General features: G+C 35.9%; 1 protein-coding gene across 2 annotated transcripts; it reads left to right on the forward strand.

The window, feature by feature from the left end:
- Positions 1–516: 516 nt before the first annotated feature.
- On the forward strand, positions 517–16,391 carry shprh (SNF2 histone linker PHD RING helicase). Of its 2 annotated transcripts, none has more exons than XM_026230113.1 (30): positions 517–624; positions 1,126–1,722; positions 1,836–1,965; positions 2,469–2,687; positions 2,788–2,866; positions 2,956–3,106; positions 3,677–3,773; positions 3,964–4,220; positions 5,075–5,692; positions 6,735–6,986; positions 7,127–7,205; positions 8,033–8,196; positions 8,275–8,531; positions 8,609–8,730; positions 8,810–8,898; positions 9,701–9,793; positions 9,871–9,978; positions 10,051–10,193; positions 10,286–10,459; positions 10,749–10,811; positions 11,299–11,524; positions 11,602–11,739; positions 11,843–11,944; positions 12,998–13,069; positions 13,152–13,340; positions 13,471–13,563; positions 13,651–13,737; positions 14,310–14,488; positions 14,994–15,074; positions 15,382–16,391. In XM_026230113.1, the coding sequence occupies exons 2-30, from the start codon at positions 1,138–1,140 to the stop codon at positions 15,476–15,478; spliced, it is 4,944 nt and encodes a 1,647-aa protein (XP_026085898.1). In that variant the 5' UTR covers positions 517–624; positions 1,126–1,137; the 3' UTR covers positions 15,479–16,391. The 2 variants fall into 2 exon arrangements, with proteins under 2 accessions (XP_026085898.1, XP_026085899.1); XM_026230114.1 differs by having other exon boundaries at positions 1,129–1,722.
- The last annotated feature ends 103 nt before the right edge of the window (positions 16,392–16,494 follow it).

A 16,494-nucleotide genomic window follows, 5' to 3' on the forward strand; every position in this document is an offset into this window, starting at 1 on the left:
ATTCCTTGGCCCAGAAAGCAGTTATTTGTTATAATAAAAATGAAAACAAAAGTATAAATAATTTTGTAATTACAATATTCTGATTGGCAAATTCTTTATTCACAAATTCTCCTCCCTTGTACAAAGGATCTTTTTTTATGAAGTCTCTTAAGGTTGTGAAAAAATGTTAAAGGCATGTCTGTAAAATATGTGTGTGTTCTATATCTTTGGAGATTTAGACTTGATTTCTGAATTTGTTTTTGTAATGTTGTTCACAAGTTCTAATTATGATAATAATGACAATAATAATAATAATAATAATAATAATAACCTCAGTCAGTGAAAGATTAGCTGTGAAGTAAATAAATTATTATAATTCTTATTATTATTAATAAAAAATATATATATATCAGAAAATAACCAAGAAGTTTTGTTTTAGTTAATAAAAATACTCTTGTGTTTAGCGCCATCTAGTGTTTAGAATCTTACAGTGCCTTGGCATTGTTTTGGTTCTGACGTAGCTTCCTGTATTTTAAATATGGCGGATAAAGGCATGAAAATGTCTCGCAGGTTTTGGAGCTTATGAAAGTTATTTTATAACATTTACTTGCTGCTGAAAAGAACACATTCCAAAGCAAAACAAAGGTATGTTTCGACCGCGGACGAGGCGGTATATTTATAATGTGTAATCTGCAGCGTTTGATTAAATGACTTGAATATATGGTTTCTTCTGCATTGTTTAGATAAACTGACGTTCCACGAAAATATTTTCTATGCACTTTGTAAAAATAATCGTATATTTGTATATTTACCTAGTGAATAGGTTAGTGCAGTGATATCAATATTTTAGAATTAAGTAAAATTAAAGCTGCAGTCTGATCAAATAGAAAGTTTACAGAAAAATAAGCGTTTTAGACGTGTTTTAATATAACTATATGTGATTATTCGCACTATATATCTTACAATTTGAGTACGTGTCTACCTCGAATTAAACTGGTGTACAAGTCTGCTACTCATAAATTGTGTAAATGCATGTATTTTTGTGTTACATTTAATGAGTTAAGTCTCATGCAGCTTTAATTAAATGCATGCATTTAATGGTGAATAAACAAAATAATAATGAAACCTTGTGTCATTATATCTCAGCAGGTTTCCACTATGAGCAGCAGGAGGAAACGAGCGCCGCCGGCGCGCATGGATGAGGAGGCCAAGAAGAGACTGGAGTGGAATATGCATGAAGATCGGAGAAATGAAGGAGATTGTGAAGACATTCTGGAGTCAATCCCGGCTCTGTCTGACAGCTGTCATCTTGGATTGGTGCTTGAGAGCAACCAGGAAGAAGCAAACCAATGTTTTATATCTCCTGCAGGCACAGAAAAGGGACCTTCAGAAGAGCGTCCAAGCTGCTCCACACAGGACTCTCTTCCAGATACTATAGAACTGAATGTGATGCCAATTTCTGCGCTGGATCATGGCTGGAATGCACTGATTGGAGAGTTGAACCTGTATCCAAAGATTCCCATTGGGATTGGAGACCGTTCCTTCTGCCTGCAGCAAACTGGTGATCGACTAAGCATGAGTCTGAATAGTCCTGAGTTGGAGGTTGAGACCGGCGGAAGTGATCCCGTCAGCTCTGTGCCGATTGAATGTTCATTTGGTGGAATTTTGCTGGAAGATCTGGATTGGCTACAGAAGAGGATGGTCGTTAAATTGTGCCACGCATCAGGAGATGAATCAGTAAAGGTGCAATTAGAATCAAGCATTTAACTGACTGAGGCTTTAGTGATCCAATAACTATAACAAAATGTAAACAAATTACGGTGTTTCTCTTCATTTGTTTTTGTTTTTGTGAACAGTTGAAAATTTTTCTTCTTGAGTCGGGATTGGGAAGAGCAGAATTTCTCAGTGAAGGAAATGGGCGCATTAAAAAAGCCAATCAGCTTCTGCAGAAATTAATGGAATTCTTCTACGACTTCATCATCCCTGGTAATATACAATTTATGGATGCTTTCGCACTGTTTAATTCTTATAAGATACCGGTCATGGTTACACTAAAAGACCATTCCTATTTATTCTGTAGAAACAAACAGGCAACACAATTCAGTAATACACTTGGGCCTGGAGGTGGAGCTCCACTCCAAGGCCCACTAAGCCCAGAAGTGGAGCTGCATCACATGACCCACTGAGCATAACATTGAAGTGCAAATGCAATAAAAAAATTTTTAGTAAACTTCTAGTTATTGGTTTCTGCTTTTTCTATGTTTATAGAAAAAGTGTAAAATGTACAAAAAAATTAAGGACTAAAATATGCATAGTTAATTTTTTTCATAAAACAAGTAGGCTAATATTTTCTAAGGCAAGACTTGAGGTCATTCCTGTTTATTTTTATATTTTTATTTGTATTACTATGTGGTGCAGATGCTTTGCATAGATATTATTTTGAACAAATCCTGTAATATTTGGGCTTTCTTATTTCTGGTCAATGGTAGAGGTGATGGTGAATGAGGAGGAGGAGTGTGACACTGATCTGGAGCGTCAGAACGTGGAGGAGCTGTACGATCACGTCAGACACCTCCATCAGACAGAAGCAGTGGAGCAGAGCTTCGATGTCCAGCATCCAGGCCTCATCCCCGTGCTGAGACCCTATCAGAGCCAGGCGGTCAACTGGATGCTGAAGAGAGAGAAGTACAGAAGCAGCAGCTCCCAAGGTCTACATGTGGTTTTCAAATGTTCATCATCATCTTTGATTTATGGAAGTGCACGAAAATAATTCAGTGCTAAATGACAGTCTTTGTATTTCTTGCATAGAACAAAGACTGCATTTTCTTTGGCGGGAAATGGTCTCGATTTGTGGCAAGAAGCTCTTTTATAATCCCTACACTGGATGGTATGATTCTTTTTTTCCTAGAATGCATTGAAACTATATCAACAGCGTTTAGTTTTGCATGGTTTTAATTCCCTTGAACTCAATCACAGCCTGATCCGAGAGTTTCCTCTGGCGGGAGTGGACTGGCCTGGCGGGATCCTTGCTGATGAGATGGGACTTGGGAAAACTGTGGAAGTACTGGCCCTTATTCTGTGTAACACCCGGGAAAACCTGGAGCATGGCGTTCTCACTTTACCTGTGGTACGTTTACGATTGCATGTGCCCTTTAATGCATGCAAACTAGTCTGCTATAATCTAATTTTGGTGACACTTTACAACAAGGTCCCATTGATTATACATTAACCTCTTAACTTGGGTTTTAACTAAATTATTGTCTGCATGCCAAAACCATCGAACTATTACTTGTTCTTGACAAACTGTGTATCATTAGAATCATAAAAGACACATTGCATTGACAGTAGTTTCTAATTTGATGTGAGGAGAAAAGTCAACATGCAAAGTCAATCCGTAGTTTTTGACATTGAATAGAATAATTTATATTCAAGTTCTAAGTTCTTTACTAAATAGCATTCATTAGGACATTGTTACTGTCACTTAAAGTTAGCTTATGTCTATTAAATCATATTAACAAACAACTTTAGATTTTAATAATGTATTAGTATGTGTATATTTTTGTAGTTAAATGTAGAAACCCAATGTTAGCAAATTGAACCTTATGAAGTGTAAAAGCAAGGGACATTGAAATATTTCTTTGCACTTTTTTCAGAATTGACACTTTTTGTATTTCTCTTGCGTCTCTGTCCTCTCCAGGGACGATCTGTGAATTACTTTGTCCCTCCTCCACCGTTAGAGAAACAACAAACCATTAAACATGAGGCCAGACCCAAGGAGAAGATCATTTATCCAGGTAAAAACTAATTCCTGACTGTTTCATTAAACGTCATCTGATCAGATACCCTAGGGTTTTAAACCGTTTCATAGGAATATTATTAAAGGGCTGAGTTTTGTTCATTCCAGAACATGTCCAATATGTATGAATAAACAATCAACATAATATAATAAATAGGTAATTTCATACACTAACTGTCCTTTTCAAGCTGTTCGTGAGATGCTGTTGACTGCGATTAAGGAAATGAAGGTTGGCAAAGGAGCGTCAATCAATGCCATTTTTGCTCATCTGCGGACCATGTACAAGTATGACACCCTTAAGAACCGAAACCACATAAAGAGAGTCCTCACCAAGCTTATTAGCGAGAACATAGTGGAGCAGATCAAAGGACGAGGGTTAGCAGGATCCTTCAAACTGGGGAAGAACTACAAAGAAAAGAAGAAGAAGCCTGCTGCTCCTCGAATTGTAAGTAATTTTACATCTTCTGTAATTAACTTATTTTGATTAGTAAATATATAGAATACACTATCTGTTATTATTATAATCTTTAGTTAACCAGGCAAAAACCTCTATGAGATTAAAAATCTCTTTTAGAGGAGTATCCTGTCCAAAATATTAAAAATAACATGCACACTTAAAACAAATAAGGCACACTGATATACAAAACCTTCAGTGACTTATGCTCCAATTCAAGGAGAATGGGATTAAATGTTTAAAATACCAGATTTTATATATATATATATATATATATGAATTTATTTTTGATTATAAATAAATATAGTTATAAAATAATAAAAAATATGTATGCATAATATAAAAATAATAAATAATAAGTTATTGTTGATTGAAAAAGCACACAAGGCTGGATATTTACTACTTATTTTATTTTACATGTAGAAGAACTATATTTTTCTGTTTTTAAGGATGCTACTTAATGATTTCACTTACTTTTTAAAATGCAAATTTATTTCTATTATTTTGCTATTTTTATTATTTTGTTACTTTGTTTTTTTTGTATTGTTTTAAGAAAATGTGTAGAATACAGCATGTACGTTTTTGATGTTTTTGTTCTATTTGTATAGAATTCTGTATTTATATATAATTTTTTTTGTATTTTTAATAACCATTTTATAAAAGAATGAAGACACACTTTAAAAAATGTAAGATGCATCATGCATTTTTTTCCTTTTTCTTTTAATATTTTTGGAGGTCTATTTTATTTATTTAATTGTTTCTTTCATTGCAGTTTTATTTGTGGTAACCACTTTAAATAATGCATAATGTACTTTTTGATATACTTTGTCTTATTTTAATACTAGTCATGTGACAAGGCCACTCCCAGAAGAACATCTCGTCGGGTTTCTGGTCAGGAGAAAGAGGCGTCACAGACCTCGTATACGACCGCATCAGACTCTGAAGACAGTGTGGATCCTCCTCTCCTCACAGAGGAACTCAAAAGTGAGCCAGAGTCACTTCTGGACTCCGAGAATCCACCGCAGTCAGTAGACATCACGGATGAAGATGATAAAGAGACAACAGACAAACCCCGACAAGAACCTACAGAAGACATCCATGTTGAGAGTTCGAAATCAGATCCTACTCAAAACTCCAAACCTGAACCCGAAACCCCAACCAGAGCATCTGTGATCCCGTTTAATACTCCAGACTACCGCTTTGAGTGCATCTGTGGAGAGCTCGGCCTGGTGGACTACAAGCCTAGGGTGCAGTGCTTGAACTGTCTGCTGTGGCAGCACGCTGAGTGTGTCAACTATAAAGAGGAGAACCTGGAAACCACCCCGTTTTATTGCCCTCACTGCCTGGTGGCCATGACACCTGTGTCTACTGGAGCCACTCTTATCATCTCGCCCAGCTCCATCTGTCACCAGTGGGTGGATGAAATCAACCGCCACATTCACACATCTTCCCTCAGAGTGCTGGTAAGAGCCAGCTAGAGAGCTGCAACTACTGTGTAGCTCGTTTAACCAGTAGTTTAAACTTTGATTGTATTTTGAAATACTTAATTTAAGACTATATTTCTTATTAATGTCAATATTGAAAACAGTTGTGCTGCTTAATATACACTGCCAGTCAAACGTTTGGGATCAGAACGATTTTTAAGGTTTTTATTTTTATTTTTTTATATACGGTTTCACATGCTCATCAAGGCTGCATTTATTTGATCAAAAATGCAAATAAAATTGATCAATATTATGATGTAAAATGTTTTTTTTATTATTATATTAATATACATTAAAATTAAATTTATTCCTGTGATGCGCAGCTGAATTTTCAGCATTATTCCTCGAGTCTTCAGTGTCACATGATCCTTCAGAAATCATTCTAATATGCTGATTTATTATCAGTGTTGAAACTGTTGAGCTGCTTAATATTTTTTTGGAACCTGTGATGCTTTTTATTCAGGATTCTTTGATGAATAAAAAGTTAAAAAGAAGAGTATTTATTTACAATATAATTTTTTTCCAACAATATACGCAACAGTTCTTTCTTTCTTTTTCTTTTTGGAAATAAATTAAACTTATATTCAGCAAGAATGTGTTAAATTATTAACAAGTAATGGCAAATTTATATTGTAAGAAAATATTTATATTTTCAATAAATGCTGTTCTTTTTCACTTTATATTCATCAAAGAGTCGTGAAAAAAGTATTGTCATTTAAAAAAATTGTATGTGGCAGCACCTCTGCTGCCAACATTGATAATTCTAATAATGAATTTGCATATTAGAATCATCATGTGACACTTTAAACTAGAGTAATGGCTGCTGGAAATTCAGCTTTGCATTACAGAAATAAATTATATTTTAAAGGATATTATAATTATAAACCATTGTTTTATATTTTAATAACATTTTGCGAGATTACTGTTTATATTTGTCTTTTTAATTTTTTTTTTACAAATAAATCTAGCCTTGATGAGCAAAAGAGACTTCTATATAATATATATTTTTAAATTATTTTAGGTGTATCAGGGTGTAAAGAGACACGGTTTCATCCAGCCTCACATTCTGGCTGAGCAGGATGTGGTCATCACCACTTACGACGTGCTGCGCACTGAACTCAATTACGTCGACATCCCACACAGCAATAGCAAAGACGGACGCAAATTCCGCAACCAGAAGCGCTACATGGCCATCCCGAGCCCTCTGGTGGCTGTGGAGTGGTGGCGCGTCTGTCTGGATGAAGCTCAGATGGTGGAGTGCACCACAGCCAAGGTAGGTGATCACAACATTGGTATATTAATTTTGCAGGAATTAATCCAGTTCAGTTTTAATCCTAGAGACTGCACTGTCAGAGAACAGCTTACTTTGGAAAGATGGACATTCATTTTTATTTTGGTATTTTTTCTATTCAGGCTGCAGAAATGGCTTTGCGTCTCACATCTGTTAACCGCTGGTGTGTCAGTGGAACACCTGTGCAGAGAGGATTGGAAGGTAAGCAGAAGTAATATTTGATTGAAATAGGAATTGGTGATACAACTAAACAAGATCTTGAGATGAGCTCACACACAACCGTTAAAAAAAAAAGTCAGTTTTCATCCAGGCTAGATTTATTTGATCAGAAATACAGTAGAAACAGTAATATTGTTAAACATTAGTGAAAACTGAATTTTCTAAAATTAATTTATATAATTTAATTTATTTTAAATATTTATTTTTAAATAATGGCCAAACAACCTTTGATTTAAAATTTAAAAGCAAAATGAAATACATTGTTGTAGTTGAAAGTAATCAAGGGATGTTGTCCCCATTTACTGAATGCAGAAAAAACATTTATTTTAAAACCAATATATTTATATGCACCATTGTAATAAATGGCAATATTAACATACTCTATGTAAAATGCCTTATGGTGACTTTTTTTTTTTCTTTACTGAGTGATGGCACACATGAATCATTGAGTCGATGTTTTGAACCGATTCCCTAAAAAAAAATTTGTTTTAAGAAGTTCACTCGGTACGACTGCCATTTTTGTAACTGTGATCACTAATAAAATATCTGTCTCAGCATTATCATCAGCTTAATGTAACCAGAAGACAGTTGTATTATGTGATTATTAAATTAAATTAAATTAATGCATTTAGCAGACACTTTTATCCACGCTTTTAGACTTACAGTGCATTTAGGCTATCAATTTTTACCTATCATGTGTTCCCGGGGAATCGAACCCCCAACCTTGCGCTTGTTAATGCAATGCTCTACCACTTGAGCTACAGGAACCCATTATTATAATTGTTTTTGTTTCATATGAAATCTTTTAGACTTGTATGGTCTCGTCCTGTTTTTGGGAGTTGATCCTTATTGGGTGAAGTACTGGTGGGACCAGTTACTTTATCGGCCGTACCGGCACGGCAATACGACACCGCTCTACAATGTCATTGGTCAACTACTATGGCGATCTGCTAAAAAAGATGTCATCGATCAGGTTAGTAGGTAACTCTTTCAAATGACTATCATAATATTGTCATTGCATTGATTTGATGTCACAAACTCTCATTTCCAGATCCAAATCCCTCCTCAAACAGAAGAAATCCACTGGCTCAACTTCTCTCCAGTAGAGGGACACTTTTATCACCGTCAGCACGAGGTTTGCTCGCAGGATGCTCTTGTGAAGCTGAGGAAGATCTCTGATTGGTCATTAAAGCTGGGTAGTTTGGACCGCCGTACCGTCACTACCATATTATACCCACTTTTACGTCTGCGTCAGGCCTGCTGCCACCCGCAAGCTGTCAGAGGAGAGTTCCTGCCCTTCCAGAAGAGGTTAGAAACAAGTTTTTTGGGAGATGAGGTGTTCTGGTGCATTCTGTCCACACTGATTTTGTCATCTCCTGTTGAAGCACGATGACAATGGAGGAGTTGTTGAAGTCGTTGCAGAAGAAATGTCGTGTGGAGTGTGAAGAAGCCCACAGGCAGCTGGTGTGTGCTCTCAATGGTCTGGCTGGGATTCACATCATCAGAGGTATCGTGAGCTCCAGTATCTACAGTATTAACCTGCATCACTGTTGTAGACATTAATGAATGTTTCCTGTCATCGCCAGGCGAGTTTGTAGATGCAGCGGAGATGTACAGAGAAGTGCTGCGATCATCTGAAGAACATAAAGCGAGACTGAAAACTGATTCCCTTCAGGTAAACCATTCCAACACAGTTTAATTTAAGGCAAGACTGCACAGGCAAAACCTTTGTTTTCAGGAACCGCTCAGTTTTGAGGCTGTTTGGGTTCGATTTAGGGTAGACTAGTGGAAAGACAACATTCAAAATACTGATTTAGGTGTTTACTTCTACTTAGTTTTCTCAAAATTAGTTTTTTTTTCTCATGCTCAGTCTGTAATCTCCAATTCAGTCTCATGTACATTCACCAAAATTTACAGCTGTATTCATATCTACATTCAGAGGTTTATTAAAAAAAAATATTCAGAAAAATATGGTGATTATATTTTTTTTCTGTGTATGTTCTGAGTGATTAAAAAGTGTTTTCCGAAATCTCCTCTATAAAATATTTTGATATGTCAATAAAATGAAAATAAGAATTTTAAACCATTATCCAGTTTTCATATTTATGCAAATGAGTGCATATTTAATTAGATAATGCTTTATTTTAACACATTTTAGAAATATTTTTATACAAAATAACTGTCTTAAAGTGTTGTGATTTAATCAACTGGTATAGTTTTTAATACAATTTAATAATAATAATATTTTTAGTATTTAAATATTTATCCTATTCACCTGTGGTGTCTTACCCTAATCATACACGTTTATTATTTTATTTAGTTTTATGGTATTTTTTCACTCTAAGTCCAATTTAACTCCGTTTAAATATCTTAACTGTTGTTTTTGAACCAAATTTGATTACATCTTTTTTAATAATTTTGTGTGCATTTTTGTTGTTGCTGCTTAATTTTTATCATTATCTTTTCAAAATGTATAGAGGCTCCATGCAACCCACAATCTGATGGAGCTTCTGAATGCAAAGCATCCTGGGATTCCTCCAACCCTGAGAGATGACAGTCTCAAAGATGAGGTTGGGTAACTGCTCACAGGCCTAAATATGAAATATTTGTAACAAGAAGATTCTAGTTTTCTGTGTTCTCGTCCCAGGCTGAGCAGCTGAAGCAGCATTACATGGCTAAGGTGAACTCTGAGGTTTCTGAAGCACATCAGAATCTACAGCCCGTTCTTCAGCACATTAAAGAGCTGAGACGCAAGGTAAAACCTCAGGAGCCACACATTATCAGCTTTGTGTTTTGCCGAGTTATTGTAGTATGTACTTGTGTGTAGGTGAATCTTCGTTCTCCCTGGTGGCTGGATGTCATACAGCATGCCATTCAGTACTCTATGGACGATGACCTTGTGGGCCGCATCCAAAATGAGCTAACTTGCAGTTATAAACAACAAGCCAACAAGCTCTCATTAGCAGACAAGTAATCCAGCATCCATTCACCTGATAGATTGCAGATCTATAGTTTTTGATGGAAAAGAAGTACTAATTAATAAAAAAATGTCTTATTCATAGGTTTCGAGATGCTCGTGGTCTTCAGTTTCTGCTCAGCACTCAGATGGATGATTTGATGAAATCGCAGAAAACAGTTCAAGATGCTGTGAAGAAGCTGGAGGGACCGCCATCTCCGCAGGTCATCGAGGAAGCAACACTTTGCCACCTGCGACCTGTTCGTCTGCCACTCAACAAGTAAAATCTTTTCAGTCTTTATGGATGAAGTGCATATTTTATAGTACAATAGCAATGTCTAAATAATTACTGTTTCCAATCTGTAAAACTCCAAGGCTATTAGTGAACAATTTTAACGCTACATTTTACATTCCACATTATATTGAGTTACATATGTTTGTTATTGTTTTTGCATTTTATTTTTAAGCTTCCAGTGTTTAAGAAATTACACATTAGGCTAAAGTTAAATATTACGGTAACTGTTCACCGTTGAATTTAACATTTGTTCCTTTTAAAATTCATTCCGTAGCTGTGTGTTTTGCAAATCCGATGAACTTTTTACGGACTACGAGTCAAAACTCTTCTCTCACACGTAAGTTATAAAACACATTAGATAGTTTTCAGTTTAAAGTGGTAAGTCTTCTAAAAATGAACATTTTATCATTTTTTACTAAACCGGTTATGACTTTTTCATGTAGAACACGTAAGGAAATGTTTAGCAGAATGTCCAAGCTGCTCTTGTTCAATAAAGGTTGAAGGACTATGGGCTGTCAAAAAGGACAAAGCAGCACAATAAGAGTTTCATAAATGTAATTCATATAACTTCAGCGCTATATTCCAAGTCATACAATAGCTTTATGTGAGAAACAAACTGAAATTTTATCTGTTCTTTACTGACAATTATGTTTAAAAACCATGGTCACCATTTAGTTTCATTCAGTGGAAAATCAGTTCTTCAACTCTAGTTTTCTGTGCCTTACTTAAAGGGTTTATAAAGACATTTTGGTGAACTTTTCCTTCAAAACATATATGCAGAAAGCATAGTCACTAAACTTCATTTCTTTGTGTATTCTTGGCAGAGTAAAGGGACAGACGGCCATCTTTGAGGAGATGATTGAAGATGAAGACGGGCTTGTAGATGACAGGCTCCCCACGACCAGCAGGGGTTTGTGGGCAGCCAGTGAGACCGAACGAGCCCTTAAAGCCACCCTGTCCTTTGCAAAAGCCCGTCGCTTGGAGTCTGGACTCATAGAGGAGGGAAACTCCTTCATGGAGCTCTTTGAGTCCTGGAAGAAAGAATATAAGGTTTGAGGGGTTTTTTGTCATTGCATGATGAATGAAGCGCTTGAATGTCCTTATCAAAATGTCTGGTGCTCTTTCAGCTGCTGCATGAGTACTGGATGTCACTGCGGGATCACGTGTCAGCCATAGACGAGCTGGGCATGGCCACAGAGAGGCTGCGTGTGCGGTTACCCGATGAACCCAAACCCAAAGTGCTGCACATCATAGAACCTCACGAGGTGATGACGACAGAAAGAGTTCCATCCGTCATGCTCTTTGTCATTTTTAGACTAAGAGAAGTAAGAACAATTTATTGTTTTGTTTTTTTATGCACGTGAACAGGTGGAGCAGAACAGGATAAAGCTGCTCAATGACAGGGCGGTGGCCAAATCACAACTGCAGAAAAAGCTTGGGCAGTTTCTCTATCTCACAAACCTGGAGAAGGTAATACATGATGTATTTTATGCTATATTAGTCAACGTTATTTAAAGTGGGTTCTCCTAATATTGTTTCGGAAGTCTCCTACAATAGGTTTGCATGCATGCAAGCATTACATTGCACACTGCATGAAAGGCAATATTGGAAATGGTATATAGGGGCACTTTAACCATTTTTTTTTTACCATTTTTTTTATACATAAGACTATTTACCCAATATTCAGACCCAAGTCTATTAATTTTTACCCTCTCTCTGATCCTTAGAACTAAAGAAGTGCTTTTATTTTTTTTTGCTCCCGTACCTTTAAGACAATATGCTACAAGCAAAACCATTGATTTCTTAATGCACTAGTCAGTGTAGTTTCCCTAACTTGTCTTCTTTCAGACTATTGGAAGGAAAACATCTAAAATACACACTTAAATGTATTTATTTCACATGGACATAGCAATAACATTGGACAAACCAGATGCATTGTTTTAAGTGTTATAGCACATGTGCTAATTTTCAACACCTGTCCATAGGGGCTTTTACAACAGAAATGTTTATTTTAATAAATAAAACTCTATTATTTCTCAGAAATCTCAATTTCAGTAGCTCTTACACCTAACTTTCCATGTTTATTCCTATCTATACTCTGAAGGTTTTTACAGAGATGTTTGTTCATGTGCCATTTGCCTGATTTATATAGCACTTTTTACTGTTTGTGTCTGTAGATTTCAATTGATACGTATCTTTAAAGGCCATTTTCTCAAACTGATTATTTTTTCTCCTCTACTAAGTCAAAAAAAGAAGAGTTAGTTGTTATTTACCTTCTCTATATAACATTTTATTCTTGAAAACATTGTGAAAATGTATTTTGTTCCGCATGTTGATAGTATTTTATATCCAAAACTTTAAAATTTCAAAAGAATGAAAAGAATTATGAACTTGGATTTATCTTATATTCAGATTTCTGTTCTGGAAATGAATTAAAATTACAGCGCATTTAATTACATAATGCATCGTTTGCATATTTTGACATAACATTATGAAATGTAATTCATGTATTGATCATTTCAGTCTCAAGATAAGTCCACCGGAGGGTTGAATCCAGAACCGTGTCCCATCTGCGCTCGTCCGCTGGGTCAGGAGGTAAAATCAAAGCAAAGTCAAGTGTATATACAGTATGTTAGTATATACTCTGAACGTGACTTGCATGTGTTTTTATTGTCAGTGGGCCGTACTGACCTGCGGACACTGTTTTTGTAACGAGTGCATTGCTATCATCGTGGAGCAGTACAGTGTCGGCAATCGACGGAGAGCCATAAAGTGCGCCATATGCCGACAAACCACTTCTCATTCAGAGATCTCGTATGTGTTCACTACTCAGAGCGCCCACCAGGGGCAGGACATCCCTGTGAAGGTCAGAGACAATTCGACTTATATAGGCGTTTAATATGGATTTAGGTAAAATACAACTGTACTGCGACTGTGACATTTTCAGTCAGGTCAGATATGATTTGTAGCATCTCTGTAATCTCTTTCCCCTGTAGGGAAGCCACTCCACGAAGGTCGAGGCCGTGGTTCGAGTCTTAAAGAAAATCCAGATGACCAACCCAGGAGCCAAGTCTCTTGTGTTCTCCACGGTAACGCTCTCATTAAATGAGTAACTACATCAAACAGCAGACTACAGCTCTTAACCTCTGACCTTACATTTACGCCTCGCCTCGCAGTGGCAGGGCGTCCTGGACATCATTTCCAAAGCCCTTTTCGACAACAACATGGAGTTTGCACAAATCAATGGAATCCACAAATTTCAGGTTTGTGTTGAATATGATGAAAAAGTAACATGCAATGTTTGTCTTTAATTAAGGATTTTTCCATCTTTCTTTTCTGTAATTGCTTAAATATGTTATTATAAAACGGGTAGATCCAGCACAAAAATGATTAATGTTTAAAAAAAATATATATTGTTTCTGTTGTCTTCAATTACCCAAAGTGTTTTTTAAATATATTTATATTTAATATTAAATGAATTTAATAAATTATTTGTTTATAAATGAGACATAGAACTCTAAAATTTAATATTTTTGGAAATGTTTTTAAATACATATTTGTATTTAATAAGAATAAAAAATATTTTATTTTACATGAGACAAAACTTATTTATTTATATATAAATGAAACAAAATTCTATAAATTAAATTAACTGATTTTTAAGATGTTTTTGTTATTTTAGTTAGTTGAACAGAGTAAACAGTGGATGACAAGAATCTCAAAATTGCCAAATTTGATCCGGTTAATCAGGCAGCTTGGTTTTCCCTTGTTCCCGCTACACTTATTTAACCACTAAGCACAAATGTGAAATTATGATTATTGCATTCATTTTTAGGAGAACCTGAGTGCTTTTAAATACGAGGAGAACATCAACATCTTGCTGCTGCCACTGCACACAGGCTCTAATGGGCTAAACATCATTGAAGCGACACACGTGCTGCTGGTGGAGCCCATTCTAAACCCTGCCCATGAGCTGCAGGCCATAGGAAGAGTGCACCGGATTGGCCAGACCAAGTAAGCATCAACCCAATCATATAACATTCAACACAACACATGCTGCTGACATGAGTTTGATTCTAGCTGCAACTTTTCTCTCATATCAGTTAAAATGGCTCAAATTCCAAAAAAGTTTTTGGGAATATTTAAAGGATTAGTTCACAAAACAATGTGCTCCCCCCTCAGGCCATCCAAGATGTAGCGATTGTTTCTTTATCTATATATATTTGGAGAAATGTTGAATTTCATCACTTGCTCAGAAATGGTTCCTCTGGAGTGAATGGGTGCCGTCAGAATGAGAGTCCAAACAGCTGATAAAAACATCACAATAATCCACAAGTAATCCACACAACTCCAGTCCATCAATTAATGTTTCATGAAGCAAAAAAAATCAACAAATCCATCAAGGCATTTTAACTTTAAACTGTTCATTCTGGCTATAACACAAGTCTGTGATCCATAACAACACTTCCTCCAAGGACAAAGAGATGTTATTAGTAAATGATTCAAATTTTTTTTACAGACCCACATTCGTTCATCGGTTTCTGATCAAGTCCACCATCGAGGAACGGATGCAAGCAATGCTTAAAACAGCAGAAAAGAGGTATGTTTCTGACACAAAATGAGTGTATTTTTTTTTACATCAAAATCAAACTTTTGTGGTTTTTACTCCATGTATGTTTATTCCTCTAGAACTAGTTTACTCCAGGTTTTTTTTTTTCCTATCCCAATTTCCTTGTTTAAAATGAATCTCATCAACACAGGATAAACAAAATGCATTTGTCAAGCACTTTAATGGGATCTTTAAAACCTATAATTGTGCACTATGGTCTTAGTAGATTTGCATTGTTTTTGCTCTGTTTACTGAAAATGAACTTGACTGATCTGTCTCAAACCAACATCATCTTCAGTCATAGTTCCACGTCTATGAAGCATTCGGAGGCCTCCGTGTTTACAGTGGCAGACCTGGCCGAGCTGTTCACAGAGGACAGCGAGTCTCTTGAGTAAATGTCTCTGCAGACCTGCCAGTCCAAAGGCCAGTAATGTGAACACTACACTAACACCAGCCAGGAGACGAGCCGTGTGCTGCTCTCCAGCTCTCCTGTATGTTTGCTTTGCACATTCCCCTTTCTGTCTGTTCTGTCCCATGGTGTAATTTATTCATGATACTCAATATGAAAAAGCAACTGATTTGATGAACCGTTTCAGTCCTGTATCTCAGTTTGTTTTCTAGATTTATAGTGGGTGTCATTTTTATCAATGCAATGTTGTGCATAAACAAATGATTTTTAATATGATTTTAATGAACCAAATTGAAATTAGAATGCATTTTTAATGCTGTACAGTGCATTGGTTTGGACATTAGCACTTGTGTATTTGTGATTGATCAAACAAATGTTTTATAAGAACCCGCAGTAATCACAGTCTGTGCTGTAAAGTCAATAATAAAAAAAAAAACTTAACATTTTATTGGAATTGTGCTCTTGTCCTGGTTTATTTTTTTAATTTAAATGCATTTTATGATGTTCAGGAAGGAAATTGCTTGAATTGCTTGTTGGAGCATCTTCCGTTCAGGCGCTTCTTTCAGTGGAGGGTCTGTGCAAAGTTGTAGCAGACCACTTTGAACATTTATCTGGTGCTATTTGCAAAACAAAAGACATGTGATTCAGTTTCCGTAACACTCATCCAATAAAGAGCACTTGTAAAAAGTAAAACCAGAAAGTAAAAAGAGAAAGACTTTCTTTGTGCAAGAATGGACAAGGGCAGACGTGGCAACTGAACTCTTTCTGTCAAGCGTACTAAAATAACCTAAATACAGTATTGTACATGTTCTCAAACCTAAAATTGTCTCAAATGAAAAAAATACAATGGCTTGTCAACGGAGGAATTCACCAGAAATAAATGTTCTGTTTACAAGAGATGCATTTTGTTGTTAATTTTCTTTTGATTTTTTCAGGGAAATGCTTAGCAGACTGATCATTTTATTTTATATATCCCCTGAAAATGCAATGATTGCAATGCCA

Source organism: Carassius auratus, chromosome 42, assembly GCF_003368295.1.
Source record: "Carassius auratus strain Wakin chromosome 42, ASM336829v1, whole genome shotgun sequence".
Classification (NCBI taxonomy): Eukaryota; Metazoa; Chordata; class Actinopteri; order Cypriniformes; family Cyprinidae; genus Carassius; species Carassius auratus.